The sequence below is a fragment of the Sorex fumeus genome, unplaced genomic scaffold (assembly GCF_029834395.1).
Source record: "Sorex fumeus unplaced genomic scaffold, SorFum_2.1 ptg000061l, whole genome shotgun sequence".
Taxonomy (NCBI): domain Eukaryota; kingdom Metazoa; phylum Chordata; class Mammalia; order Eulipotyphla; family Soricidae; genus Sorex; species Sorex fumeus.
The window spans coordinates 58,069,964-58,083,313 of record NW_026606118.1 but is presented as its reverse complement, the minus strand read 5'-3'; the positions used below and the strand labels follow the sequence as shown (position 1 = coordinate 58,083,313).

The window sequence follows — 13,350 nt, the reverse complement described above, 5'->3', positions numbered from 1 at the left end:
TGGCAGGGAGAGGTCTGCCCCGCCAACACCTCCAGAGGTTCTAGAAACTTCGCTCCCGCCCTCCTGCCCCCCCCCCAACATGCCTGCAGCCCTGGCAGTGGCCCCTACCTCCCCGTCCAGGTTCTCCTGGAGGATCTGCAGCACCTCCTGGTGTTTGGAGCCCTCCAGCTTCTTGATGAAGAACAGCAGCTCCCACCACTCGGCCTGGGACAGGTGCTCGGTCTCCTCCGGCTCCTCTTCCTCGGGCGGCACGTAGGGGACCGCGTAGAGCTCCCCCATGGGCCTCCACCGCCAGATGGGCAGGACTGCCGGGAGACGTCACTGTCCACGCGGCCACCCCACTGTCGCCCCCTCGGAGCTCGCCCCCGTGTCCGCCCGGGGCTCACCTGCACCCAGAGATCCACCAAGCGCCGCGCTCTGGTACACGTCCTCCTCGGCCACGTCCTCCATGTCCTCCTCAAAGCCCAGGATCTCCAGCATGTGCCAGTGAACCCAGTGAGTACGGCCCGTGGCCATCCAGAACACCTGGGAGGGGGGAGGGGTGGCGAGCGCAGGGGGGAAGGGGGGCCGGAGAGAGAGCACAGGGCTTAAGGCGCTGACCCTGCCGCAGCTAACCCCAGGTCAATCCTGGGCACCGCATACGGCCCCCAGAGCACCGTCAGGGGTCACTCCTGAACACAGAGGCAGGAGGAGCCCTTGAGCCCTGCTGGGGGTGGCCCAGATGAGCCCACCTCACCCTCACCCCCACCACTACCCCTTCCTCCCCACAAAGAAGATGGCTGGGAAGACAGTGTCACTGTTTCCAGTGTTTTGTTTTGTTTTTCTTTTCGGGTCACACCCAGCAACACTCAGAGGTTACTCCTTGCTCTGCACTCAGGAATTACTCCTGGCGGTGCTCGGGGGACCATATGGGATGCTGGGGATCGAACCCGGGTCGGCTGCGTGCAAGGCAAATGCCCTACCCGCTGTGCTATTGCTCCAGTCCCAAGACAGTGTCACTGAATGATAGACTGGAGAGATATAGCACAGCAGGTAGGGCACTTGCCTTGCACATAACCAACCCAGGTTCAATCCCTGACACCCCCTCATGTATGCCCCCCCACCGCCATCCCAGGAGTGATCCTGGAGCTCAGAGCCAAGAGTAATCCCTGGGAACTACTGAGTGTGTTGTCTCCCCCGGACCCCCACTGCTACCCCCAAGAGTCACTGGTGCTGAGTCCAGACCCTCTGCAGTCTGGCACTCCCCACAGCCCGTGTCCCATGACCTCCCACACCCCATCTGTGTGGGAACACCACAACTGAAGCTCCGTGTGAGCTCAGCGACCCCTTATCAGCCACTTGTGCGAGGCCCACCTCGCCCCTGGCAAGCGCCCAGATCAGAATGCGCCAAGAGGGGCTGGAGAGATAGCACAGTGGGTAGGGCGTTTGCCTTCCACGCGGCCGACCAGGGTTCGATTCCCAGCATCCCATATGGTCCCCTGAGCACCGCCAGGAGTGATTCCTGAGTGTAGAGCCAGGAGAAACCCCTGTGTATCGCCAGGTGTGACCCCCCCCCCCAAAAAAAGAAAAAAAAACCAGAATGCGCCAAGCACCACGGCAAAGGCCGGCAGCCCCCAGTGAGCACTACTGAGGATGTGATGGCAGGTCAGGGGGAGGACTCGGAGCACGCAGGAGGCCCGGTCCCATCCCTCGTCCCACACGTCCCCAGAGCTCTGCTGGGAGTAGTGCTGGTACACAGTGAGGTGTTCCCCACTGCCAACCCCCTGAAAACATACATCCAGCAACAAGAAAGGAAGAAAAGTGGGCCCAGGACAGGGAGAAGGCAGGGAGGGGTCACATGACCACGCTGGGCAAAATTTGCAAACAGTGACCACTGGCACATGGGCAACCTATGCTCTGGGGATGCTTGCCCCTGGCCTGGACTGCTGTCCACAAATGTCCTCCTGGTCCTGAAAAGTCAGTTTCTTCCGGGACCAAATTCTCAGCTCAGGACTCCTCAGCCCTCCAGAAGCCCATCTGTTCACGGCTCCTTTTTTTTTTTTTTTTGGCTTTGTGGGTCACACCTGGAGATGCTCAGGGGCTACTCCTTTCTCGGCACTCAGGAATTACTCCTGGCGGTGCTCGGGGGACGATATGGGATGCTGGGGATCGAACCTGGGTTGGCCGCGTGCAAGGCAGACGCCCTCCCTGCTGTGCTATCGCTCTGGCCCCCATATGTCTGGGTTTTCTCCTTGAGCGGTCACCCCGCCTGTCCCCCACCCCACCCCACCCCCAGCAGCACCCGTCCTCACCTGCACGGGGGGCACGCCGTTGTTGCTCTGCCGGAACTCGCCCTCCTCGCCCGCGCTGATGTCCTCATAGTCGTCCAGCATCCGCACACGCATGCCGGGCTGCAGCGTCTCCCGCACATACAGGGCGTAGGTGTTGCCGCTGGCGAACTCCGTGCGCGGCCGGAACCGCCTGGCCCTGCGGAAGGGCAGCGCGGCCTGCTCGCCCAGGAGCTCCAGGCCTGCATCGGCTGGCTGCGGCTGGGAGCTGGCGGGCGGTGCCACTGGGCCCGGCCGGCTGGATGCCCAATCCCAGCGCATGGCCTGCACCAGTTCCGAGATCAGGGTGCCCATGGCCATACTGAACTCCAGTTCCAGGCGACTCCGCTCCCCGCTCAGCTCCTCGGGGTTGGAGCTGTCCTGGGCTCGGGGCTGGATGTGCTCATTCAGCTGATCCCAGAGGGACGTGACCAGTAGGTACCGCTTGACCAGGGAGAAGAGCCACCTGCCCGGGATCTGCAGGACACGGTGGTGGTCAGCCTGGGTCCTCCTGGCCCTGCTGCTGAGGCCCACTGCACGTCTCTGAGAACAGGTATTCTCCAACGTGGCCCCTCCCCCTCCCCTGATGCCCACAGAATACCTGCGGGAACTGAATGCCCTCGAAGGACATGGGGTGCTCCGTGAGTGTCGCCTGCGCGAAAAGAGCCAGCAGGACACAGCGGCTGTCAAAATCCAAGTGTTTCTCGATGGCCTCTTGCTGGCTCAGGGACAGCAGGATGTGTGTCCGGGTCGCTGGAACCACACCCCAGTCAGAAACTGCTCCTCAGTCTCCCCTCCCAGCCCGACCTTCTGTTCCCAGCCCCCCACTCTTCACCCCCACCAGACGAAGATTTGCTTCAACACTACTGTTGGAGACATCCTATTAGGATGCAGACATCCGAGTGTCTGAGTTCTAATTATCTAAAGTCTGCCTCTGCATAGAAGACCAGAGAATCAGAGGTTCTTTTTCTTTTTTTTCCTTAGGGGAGAGGGTTGTTTTTGGTTTGGAGGCCACACACCGAAGTGCTTGGGAGTTACTCCTGGTTCTGCACTCAAAACTCATTCCTGGCGGTGCTCAGGGGACCATATGGGATGCCGGGGATCAAACCCTGGTTGGCCGCATGCAAGGCAAACACCCTACCCGCTGTGCTATCGCTCCAGCCCCGGAAACAGAGCTTCGTGAGGAACCAGCCTTGCATCCTCTTGTAGAGATGCCCACATCCACTTCCCACCTCCTTTTCTCTCTCTTTTTTTTGGCGACACCCTGAGGTGTTCAGGGCATAGGCTTGGCTCTACACTCGGGAATCACTCCCAGCAGGGCTTGGAATACCAGGATACCAGGGGTTGAACCCAGGTCAGCCACTGCAAAGAAAGCGCCCTGCCCACTGAATTACCGCTCTGGCGTCTTTTTCATTTTTCTTCGGAGGTGTGGGAGGGGTTACCCTTCCAAGCAATGCTTAGGAGGTCTGGGGCACTTCTGGCAGACCTCACTGCCTAGGCTGAAGGGACTGTGCGACGCTCAGGTCGGCAATGTGGTCTGCCCAATCACAGTGCTGGGGCCCATCAGAACTGTACCTGGTCACGCTCCAAGAACCATGCAGTGCCAGGCTCGAGGTGGGGTCCCACGCATGCAAAGTATGTGCCCCTGACCCCATGCTATCTCCCTGCCCCCACCTCCTTTCCTTTAGGGCTAAGAGAAGGCCAACAGACCCATTTAGGTACCGATGAGGTCCGAGGCTCCTGCCCCCGCCTCGTGGGAGGCCCTGAGCTGACCCAGCCCGCCTTCCTCTCCCCCTCCCTCGCCCCTCGGCCCCTCACCAGCATCGTGGGAGGCCAAGGCTTGGATCATCCGGCCCGCGCTCCAGCGAATCTGGTAATCGGGGCTACTCAACATGTGAACGATCAAGTCCAGGACCCTGGGGTCTTTGAAGACCCCCGTGAGGGGCTCGATGCTGGCGTAGGCGCTGAGCACGTGGACAGTGTGAAGCAGCGGGGCTGGCGGGGCGGCGCCCTCGCCGTTCTCCAGCTGCCGCAGGGCCCGCTGAATCAGGGACTTCACGTCGGTCTCCATCTCCAGGAGCACGGATTTGTCCAGGGTCCCGGCCTCCCCCGCAGGCTCTGGCGAGGGCCCGATGACCTGGCCGTCCTCCCCCAGCATCTTGTGGCAGTTGGCATAGATCTCGTCATTGGACATCCACAGCAGGATGTGCTCCGCCTTGCAGTCCACCTGGCCGGTGCTCCCTTCCCCTTCGTCCCCGCGCCGCAGCACGAGCCAGCGGATCTGGTACTCGGGATGCCCGTCCTTGCCCACCCGCTGGCGCACCAGCTCATCGGGATAGGCGTGCAGGCCCGGCCCCAGGGGCACTCTGAATTCCCGGTAGCGGAGTTCCCCCACCATGCTGGCACCTGGGGTACACAGGGGGGGAGAAACAGGCAGGGTAGGGAGTGGGCAGGGAACCAAGGACACCCCGGCCTCCAGGAGGCAAATGTGGCAACAGCTGCCGGCCGGGTGGGGCCAGGCCTGAGCAGAGGAACGCTGGTGGAGTTTGCAGACAAAATTTAGGGGCTGGAAGGAGGCTCCCAGGCCCTGCGCCCGGGGTGGGTTGTTTTGTAGCAGTGGGAGGGCAGGGGCGAGGGGGGGCGGGGGGACGGGGCAGTGTCGAAGCTACAAGTGAATTCCGAGCAGCCGGGAGCCAGGCCAGCAGCTCCGGGCAGCGGGCGTGCAAAACCCCAAGGGGCGTTTGAGTGCGTGCCCGTGTCCGCGCCGTGTCCACGCCGGTGCGCGCGCGCGCGAGGGCGGGGTGACGGCGCAGGACCCCGAGCGCGGGTGCGTGGGAGGCTGGCGTGCCCAACCCGACCCCAGCGGGCGCGTGCGTGTGACGACGCGAGACCCCCCCGGGGTGAATGCGGCGGCGGGGGAGGGGGGGGACACACGACTCCGAGGGCTGGAAAGGGGGATGGTGGGAGGGCGCCGCGCGCGGTGGCGAGTTGGAGAGGGGGGCGACCACGGCTCGAGGGGGGGGGGGGACAGGGTGCGGGGCCGCGAGCACCCCGGGGTGGGGGGAGGAGGGGAAGGACCCGAGAGCCGGGGCGGGCGGGGGGCCGCGGGCAGGCAGGCAGGGCCGGGAGCTAGGCCGGAGAGAGGGGGTCGGGGGCCCCGCGAGGGCGCGCCCGGCCCGGCGCGCGGGGGAGACCCGGGGTAGGGGCGCTGGCCACCTCGGAAGCCGACGGGGGTCCCGGCGCGGCCTGTCCTGGGCAGGGCTCGGGACGTGGCGCAGGCGATGGCGGCGGCGGCGGCGCTGCAGACCGAGGCTCGGCTCCGCCCGGGCCCCCCGAGGGTCGAGGCGCAGGGGCGGGAGGGGGCGTGGCGGGCCGGGGCGGAGCCGCCGCCGCCGCCGGCCCCTCCCCCGCGCCACCCTTCCTCTTCCTCGCCCGGCCCCCCTCGCCGCCGGAAGGGCCCGCCCCTCGCGGCCGGGGCTGGGGGCGCCGCGGGGCTCCGGAGCGCGTCCCTTCTCCCCCCGCCCCAGCCCCCACGAGGGTCCCGGCCCGGCCCCCGCTCAGAAGCACGGAGAGGAAAGGAAGGGGTCGTTTTATTAGGGGCGGGGGCATCAGCTGCGGGCGGCCGCCGAGGGCAGCTTCACGTAGCTCTTCATGGGGGGCAGCGGCCGGATCTTGCGGCCCGCCCAGCCCCCCTTGCGATGCCACAGCCCGCTGGAAGGCCGCTTGCCCAGCCAGCGGTTGCGGCCGGCCTTGCCGATGACCCGCTGGTCGTGATCCACGTTGGATACTCGGCCCACCGTGGCGATGCACGTTTCCAGGACCTGCGGGGGGTGGGGGGGAAGGGGTGAGGCTGGGGGGCACTGGGAGGTGGGGGGGGCGGGTCTACACTGCCAGCTCTCAGGAATCTTAGCGAAGGGAGGGTGAGGGGAAGCATCACTCAGTGCCAGGGCGGGTTGTGCAGTAGGTGAAGGGGGGGAAAAAAAGGAGGAGGGGGTGAGGGGCCCACACTCAACTGCTCGGGGTTGGGTCCTGCAGGCGCTCAAAAGGACCAGGAGTGGCGCTGGGGACAGAAATGGGCACGCTGTGTGTAAGCCAAGCACTGTTTCCTGGCCCAGGAAACATGTTCCTAAGTGAAATCATGCCTTTTCCCTTTTTGGGGGGAGCGGGGTGGGGTCTGGGCCACATCTGGAGGTGTTCAGGGGACCCTATGCGGTGCGGTGCCAGGGATCCCACTGAGGATGGTATACCTTAAAAACCGCTATGCCATCTCTCCGGGCCCTTGAAAGGAAATTTTATATAATACTGTGAAACAACTTTTAATTGAAAATCAGGGTTCAGAGCAATAGCACAGCAGCGTCTGCCTTGCACACAACCTGGCTTCGATTCCTGGCATCCCATATGGTCCCCAGAGCACTGCTAGGGGTGATTCCTGAATGCAGAACCAGGAGTGCCCCCTGAGCATCACTGGGTGTGTTCCCCGCAGAAAAAAAGGTGAAAAATAAAGAGCCCCCCTCCCTGCAAGAAACAAGCTTCTGTTCCCTCTTCTATTAATGCCGCTGACAGGCCAGGAAGGCACTCGGCAGGAGACAGTCCCTAAGGGAGTTCTGCAGGCCAGGCCACATCATTCACCCCCAAACTTCCTCCTGTGCCATGCCCTCCCCTGCATCACACACCTGCATCTGTCGCTTGGAAGGAAGCTGGATGATGGCTGTCCCATTGACCTTCCGCAGCAGGACACCACAGGTCCCTGGAACAGGAGAGAGCTTTGCATCCTCCGCAGACACCTCAGAGGGCCAACCCCACATTCTGCCTTGCAGAGCAGACTGAAGCAGAAGCGTCGCGTGACCCCAGCACTGCTTCTGCAGTTTCCTTTTTTAATTTAATTTAATTTTTATTTATTTATTAGGCTGGAGCGATAGCACAGCGGTAGGGCGTTTGCCTTGCATGCAGCCAACATGGCCGACCCGAGTTCGATTCCTCCACCCCTCTCGGAGAGCCCGGCAAGCTACCGAGAGTATCTCACCCGCACGGCAGAGCCTGGCAAGCTCCCCGTGACGTATTCGATATGCCAGACACAGGAACAACAAAGTCTCCAATGGAGACGTCACTGGGCCCACTCGAGCAAATCGACCATCAACGGGAGGGCCTTAGTTTTTTTATTTATGCTGGGAATTGAACCCGGGTCGGCCGCGTGGAAGGCAAATGCCCTACCCGCTGTGCTCTCTCTCCAGCCCCAATTTCCTTTTTTTAAAAAACAAAACTTGTTGGGGCTGGAGAGAGAGCACAGCGGGTAGGGCGTTTGCCTTGCACGCGGCCGACCCGGGTTCAATTCCCAGCATCTGATATGGCCCCCTGAGCACCCCCAGGAGTAACTCCTGAGTGCAGAGCCAGGAGTAACCCCTGTGCATCACCAGGTGTAACCCAAAAAGCAAAACAAAAACAAAAACTTGTTTTGGGCCAAAACTGGCGAAGATCAGGGGTTACTCCTGGCTCTGCATCCAGGAATCCCTCCTGGCAGTGCTCAGGAGGCCATATGGGATGCTGGGGCTCAAACCCTCATCAGCCGGGTGCAAGGCAAGCACCCACCTCACTGCACTCTCTCTCTGGCCCCCTTCAGTTTCCTCCTTGTCCTCGGCCAACAGAGATGTGGCAGAGGACGAGAACCCATGGTTCCGAGTGTCATGCCCTCACACACCTCTGCAGACCCTAAGCAGCAGCTCCCTGCCTTGTACCTGCGGCTCGGATATACTGGGCCCCCCTGCCCGGTTCGCTCTCCACGTTGTTGACGAGGGTCCCCACAGGCAAGGCCCCAAGAGGATGTGCGTCCCCTTCGCGAGCAGCAACTGAAAGACAGAATCTTGTCAGCAGGGAACACGCGTGCCCCCAGCCCACGCCTCTGGAAGCCGCGTCCTTACCTGCCATTCGGCCTATCTGGTTCGAGTTCAGGATTATATCTCCGGCTTTCATGTTTTCTGTAGCAATGATCCAGCGTTTCCGGCTGCCTCCAGCAACCAGAGCTATGTCTGCTGACCTGCTCAGGGTGAGGGGCCAGGTGAGTGGGTCCGAATTGCCCCATACCCTCTGAGAAGCCGCAGCGTAATCACTGGGACATGCCACAGCGCCCAACTTGCCTACAGGGGTCATAGCGGACGGTGATGATTTTCTCCTCAAAGGGCTCTGGCTTGGCTTCTTGCTCGGGCCGGAACCGCAGAAAGTCAATCATGCGATAACGCTTCTTGTGGCCCCCACCAATCCCGTGCACTTGGATTCGGCCTGTGGTGAGGACATGCGGGGACATGACCCACATCAGATGAATAGCTCCCAGCACTGGGAATGGGCCCATCTGAGCATAGAACAATGCTCCCCAACATTAGGACACAAACTAAACAGTTTTTTTGCTTTTAATGGGTCACAGTCAGCGGTGCTCAGGGCTTATCCTGGCTCTGAGCTGAGGGATAATTCCTAGAGGAGCTTATTACTGGCTCTGCACTCAGGGATCACTCCTGACAGGGCTCGAGGGACCATATAGGGTGTCAGGAATCAACCCAGGGCATGTGCATGCAAGGCCGGCACGCTATCCACTGTACTATCACTCTGGCCCTAAGGATAAAATATTTTCACAGCATTCTGATAACTGGGGATGGGGTGATGACATGAAACTTGGTACAAACATAATTACATGACAACGGAATTAAGACATAATTACATGTCTTAGCATAGTGGGTAGGGCAATTTGCCTTGCACACAGCTGACCCAGGTTCAATCCCCAGCATTCCATATGGTCCTCCAAGCCCACCAGGAATAACTCCTGCGTGCAGAGCCAAGAGTAACCCTTGAGCATTTGCCAGGTGTGGCCCCCCCAACCCCCCAAAAAACAAAATTCCTGTAATTATGTATATATATACATAAAATAACCCTCATAATTATATGACAGTGGAGTTGTGTCATATTTCCAGGTAAAACTTCCCTCTTTTTTTTTTTTTTTGTTTTTAGACCACACCCGGTGATGCTCAGGGGTTACTCCTGGTTCTACACTCAGGAATTACTCTTGGCAGTATTCGGTGGACCATATGGAATGCCGGGGATTGAACCCAGATTGGCTGTATACAAGGCAACTGTCTTACCTTTTATGCTCTCACTCTGGCACCCAACTTCTGGAATTTATTATAAGAGTTGAAGAAAAATGTGGGGGCTGAGGCAATAGTTCAGAGGGTAGGTTGTTTGCCTTGCACATGGCTGACTTGGGTTCAATCCCCTGAACAGCACCAGGAGTGATATCTGAGCACAGAGCCATGAGCAAACCCTGGGCACTGCTGGGTGTGGTCCAAAAACAAACAAAAAAGAGCTGAAGAAAAATGTGGCCCTTCTGGTATACATCAGTTTTCCTCAATTCCCTAGTCTGTCTTTAAAAGCACATGTTACGGGGCCGGAGCAATAGTACAGCAGGTAGGGTACTTGCCTTGCATGTGGCCCACCCAGGTTCAAATCCCTGCATTCCACATGGTCCCGTGAACACTGCCAGGAGTGATTCCTGAGTGTACAGCCAGGAGTAACCCTGGAGCACTGCCGGGTGTGGCCCCAAAACAAAACACAACACAGAAGCACATGTTGGGAGATCAGAGAGATACTGGAGCCAGGACGGTGCTTGCCTTACTCGGCCGACCCAAGTTCAAATCCCTGCCCCTACATGTCGTGTTCCAACCCCAGCCACCAATAACTGAGCACAGAGACAGGAGTAAACCCTGAGCACTTTAGGATTTGGTGTGGCCCCCAAATCCAAAACCAAAAGCAGAAACCACTTGTCTATTGCTCTCTGGTTCTCACACATGTACCACGTACAGAGGCCAATGCAATGAACGCTTTTTAACTACACCTCTCTCGCAAAGTGAAGCTTATCAACGAACAGACCTGGGGCCCTATCCTAGGTTTGCCCCCTGGACTGCTAAATCCTCTTGCCGTTGCTCCCACCTGTGTGGTCTCGGCCCCCAGACTTCCTCATCTTCACTGGCATGACGGTGTACTTGGTACGGCTCTTCCAGGAGACCAGCTTAGCAGGAAGGGCCACGGAGGTAAGAAATGGGCGAGAGGGGGGCGGCACCGGGGCGGAGGGCAGCTGGAGGACAGCCCTGTGTGGCACCTGGAGAGAAGCAGAGGCTGTTTCATCGGAAGGCTAACTGACAGGGAGGCATCAGAGAAGCACCGGAACGGGCACACAGCAGGTTCTGCAAGGAGCCCGCTTCCATGTGGAGCTGCCACCGTACAGATGACCTTTTTTCCATTTCTTTTCTTCCCTGTCAAGCATCCCATTGAAATATCTCCCCTTGGCATACCTTCTTCCCAGATTGTTTTGTTTTGGGGTCACACCTAGCTGTGCACAAGGCACAAGACTGACCCCTGCTGGAGCTGGAACAATAGCACAGCAGGTAGGGCATTTGCCTTGCACAAGGCCAACCCGGGTTCCCAGCATCCCATATGGTCCCCTGAGTACTTCCAGGGGTAATTCCTGAGCTCAGAGCCAGGAGGAACCCCTGTGCATTGCCGGGTGTGACCCAAAAAGCAAAAAAAAAAAAAAAAAAAAAAGACTGTCCCCTGCTGAGCACTCCTGGAGGGGCTGGCGGGGGGGGGGGGGGGGGGGGGGGGGGGACTGAATCCAGGTTGGTCCACGTGCAAGGCAAGCACCTTCCTTACCTATTGTACTAACTCCTGTCTGGGTGCAAAATTGTTTTCTTTTTTTGGGGAGGAGGCTTCACCCACCCAGACGCACCGAGGGTCACCCCTGGCTCAGTGCTCAGGACTGCTCCTGGCAGTGCTATGGGGATCATATGAAGTGCTAGGAATCAAACCCTGACCCTCTGCATTGTAAAGCACGTGTTCCAGCCCACTCCAGTCTTTCCCTTTAAAACGTGGCACAAAACCTTCCTTCTCCAAGAAATTTTCCTTTCCTAAACAACCCCCAACACCCTCCAACGCCCTTTGGTACTTTTGGGCCACACGTGGTATTGCTTGGGGCTGCCCCTAGGAATGTTCAGGTCATAAGATGCTGGGGATCTAACCCAAGGCTTCTCCCTGCCAAGTCTGAACTCCAGTTCTTTGACTAGGTCTCCCCTTCCCTAAAGAATTCTCTTTTGTGGGCTGGAGCAATAGCACAGCGGGTAGAGCATTTGCCTTGCACGCGGCTGACCCGGGTTCGATTCCCAGAATCCCATATGGTCCCCTGAGCACTGCCAGGGAGTAATTCCTGAGGGCAAGAGCCAGGAGTAAGCCCTGTGCATCAATGGGTGTGAACCCCCCCAAAAAAAAAAGAATTCCCTTTTGTGGGGGCTGGAAGATAGTACGGTGGGGAGGGCATTTGCCTTCCACACAGCCAATCCGGGATTCAATCCCCAGCATCCCATATGGTTACCTGAGCACCACCAGGAGTGATACCCGAGTGCGGATCCAGGAGTAACCCCTGAGCATCACTGGGTGATGAAAAGGAAAAAGAAAAAAGAATTCCATTTGGTAGAACATTTAAATATGCACACCACGATCAGCCCCAAGGCCTTTTACTTGTCTATGTTATGTTTCTGGGGAGCTTATCAGATAGCAAGGAAAGGGATCACTTATTTTGTTTCCTGCTGTATATCTAGAACCACAGAGTAGGATGATTTTGTTTGGAATCTCAGGTCTTTATCTGCTAAACTCAATCAGCAGCCCCAGAGGTCAGGATGAGCAAGATTTATTACTGAATTCTTCTGTTATTCAATGACTAACACCCCCCCCACACACACACACATATGCACACACACTTCTAGTCCAGGTTTGTGTATCTTTCAAACACCAGGAGCCACAGATTAGCAAGACTTGCTAGCTATATTTTTCTGTGACTTAATTAACAAGAAGTCTCACAATGGAGACGTTACGGGGCCCGCTCGAGCAAATCGATGAACAACGGGAGGACAATGACAGTGGAATTAACTGTGTGTGCATGGGCTGGAGCAATAGCACAGCGGGTAGAGCATTTGCACACACACACACACACCCCTATCCAGGTTTCTGGGTTTGGGGCCACACCTTGTGGCATTCTGGCTTTGCACTGTGGAATCACTCCAGTGGCTTTGGGGAACCACATGGGATGTGGAGGATCCAACCCGAGTCAGCCTCCTGCAAGGCAAGCGCCTTACCCATTGGACTAGCTGACCCCAGGTCTAGCCCAGGGTTTGAAGCTAGACTATTCAGCTCCAATGGCGTCTAACTTTCAAAGAGATTATCGGATTTATTTTGGGGTGGGGAGGCGTGACCCTACACCCGGCTGTGCTCAGGGATTCACTCCAGGCGGGGACTCGAGGGAACCACTGGGGTGCGGGGGAAGAGATGCCGGGTGGGCCACGTGCCAGGCAACCACCTTACCCGTGTCCTACGTCTCCAGTCCTGGGAAGCGATGCTTTAAAGGAGCCAAAAATGCGCTGTGCTTAGACTTGGCTTACGCCAGGCATTCATCCCACAAACACCAGGTATCGCAGAAACCTGTGCGACCGGTGATCCGCAGAGCACCCCTGACCTCCAACACCTCGTCTGAGGGCCCCCAAAGCCCCGTGACAGCAAGGCTGAGCGTGGCTCAGTCAAGGTCACGGGCCTCCGAGCCTGCAGAGCGCGACTCGGGACCGGAGTCCCGCAGCCCGCCGGCCTCCCCGGGCGCCCTTCCTGCGGCGGCGCGAACGCAAAGTGCCTAGCCTGCTTCCCGGGTAAGAGGGATTACCTGGACGGCCCGGGGAGCCAGACTCAGAGCGCCCAGAGCGCGGGCCAGCCCCCGCAGCGCCATGAGGACGACCCGGCTCCACTAAACGCGGCACGCCACCATCGCCCTCGGCCAGGTCTCCCGGCGCTCCCGGGTGACGTCGCCCCGCGGCCGGCCGGGCGCTGGCAAACTACGTCAGAGGAGGCGGGCCGAGAACCCGAGGCCCCGCAGGCTGAGCCCGCCTCCTTCCCCGCCTCGCGGGCGGGCCCAGCCAATCCCCCCGCGGCGCTCGCACCACGTGGCTGGGGGCAGGCCCCGCCCCCGAGA

General features: G+C 59.3%; 2 protein-coding genes across 2 annotated transcripts in view; both read right to left on the bottom strand.

The window, feature by feature from the left end:
• Positions 1–4,858, bottom strand: part of CUL7 (cullin 7) — a 28,817-nt gene extending 23,959 nt beyond the window's left edge. Inside the window, exons 1-5 of the mRNA XM_056126351.1 lie at positions 4,125–4,858; positions 2,908–3,059; positions 2,292–2,783; positions 387–525; positions 109–305 (exon numbers count right to left, since the gene is read on the bottom strand). Of these exons, the coding sequence (XP_055982326.1) occupies positions 109–305; positions 387–525; positions 2,292–2,783; positions 2,908–3,059; positions 4,125–4,704 (1,560 nt within the window). The 5' untranslated portion in view covers positions 4,705–4,858. The remainder of the gene's footprint in view (positions 1–108; positions 306–386; positions 526–2,291; positions 2,784–2,907; positions 3,060–4,124) is intronic.
• Positions 4,859–5,878: 1,020 nt separating this feature from the next.
• MRPL2 (mitochondrial ribosomal protein L2) lies at positions 5,879–13,183 on the bottom strand. The gene is made up of 7 exons (XM_056126347.1): positions 13,045–13,183; positions 10,275–10,443; positions 8,438–8,579; positions 8,222–8,337; positions 8,039–8,149; positions 6,980–7,053; positions 5,879–6,127 (listed from the first exon to the last, which is right to left on the bottom strand). Exons 1-7 carry the CDS (start codon positions 13,105–13,107, stop codon positions 5,915–5,917), a joined length of 888 nt encoding a protein of 295 aa, XP_055982322.1. The 5' UTR covers positions 13,108–13,183; the 3' UTR covers positions 5,879–5,914.
• Between the last annotated feature and the right edge of the window lie 167 nt (positions 13,184–13,350).

What these genes read in the sequence shown, in the direction of transcription:
- MRPL2 (XM_056126347.1), bottom strand. Translation starts at nt 13,107, where the DNA reads ATGGCGCTGCGGGGGCTGGCCCGCGCTCTGGGCGCTCTGAGTCTGGCT. An exon ending in TGGCTCCCCGGGCCGTCCAG is followed by an intron (nt 10,444 to 13,044) that starts GTAATCCCTCTT and finishes GCTTCTCTCCAG; the next exon opens with GTGCCACACAGGGCTGTCCT. An exon ending in CCAGATAGGCCGAATGGCAG is followed by an intron (nt 8,150 to 8,221) that starts GTAAGGACGCGG and finishes TCTGTCTTTCAG; the next exon opens with TTGCTGCTCGCGAAGGGGAC.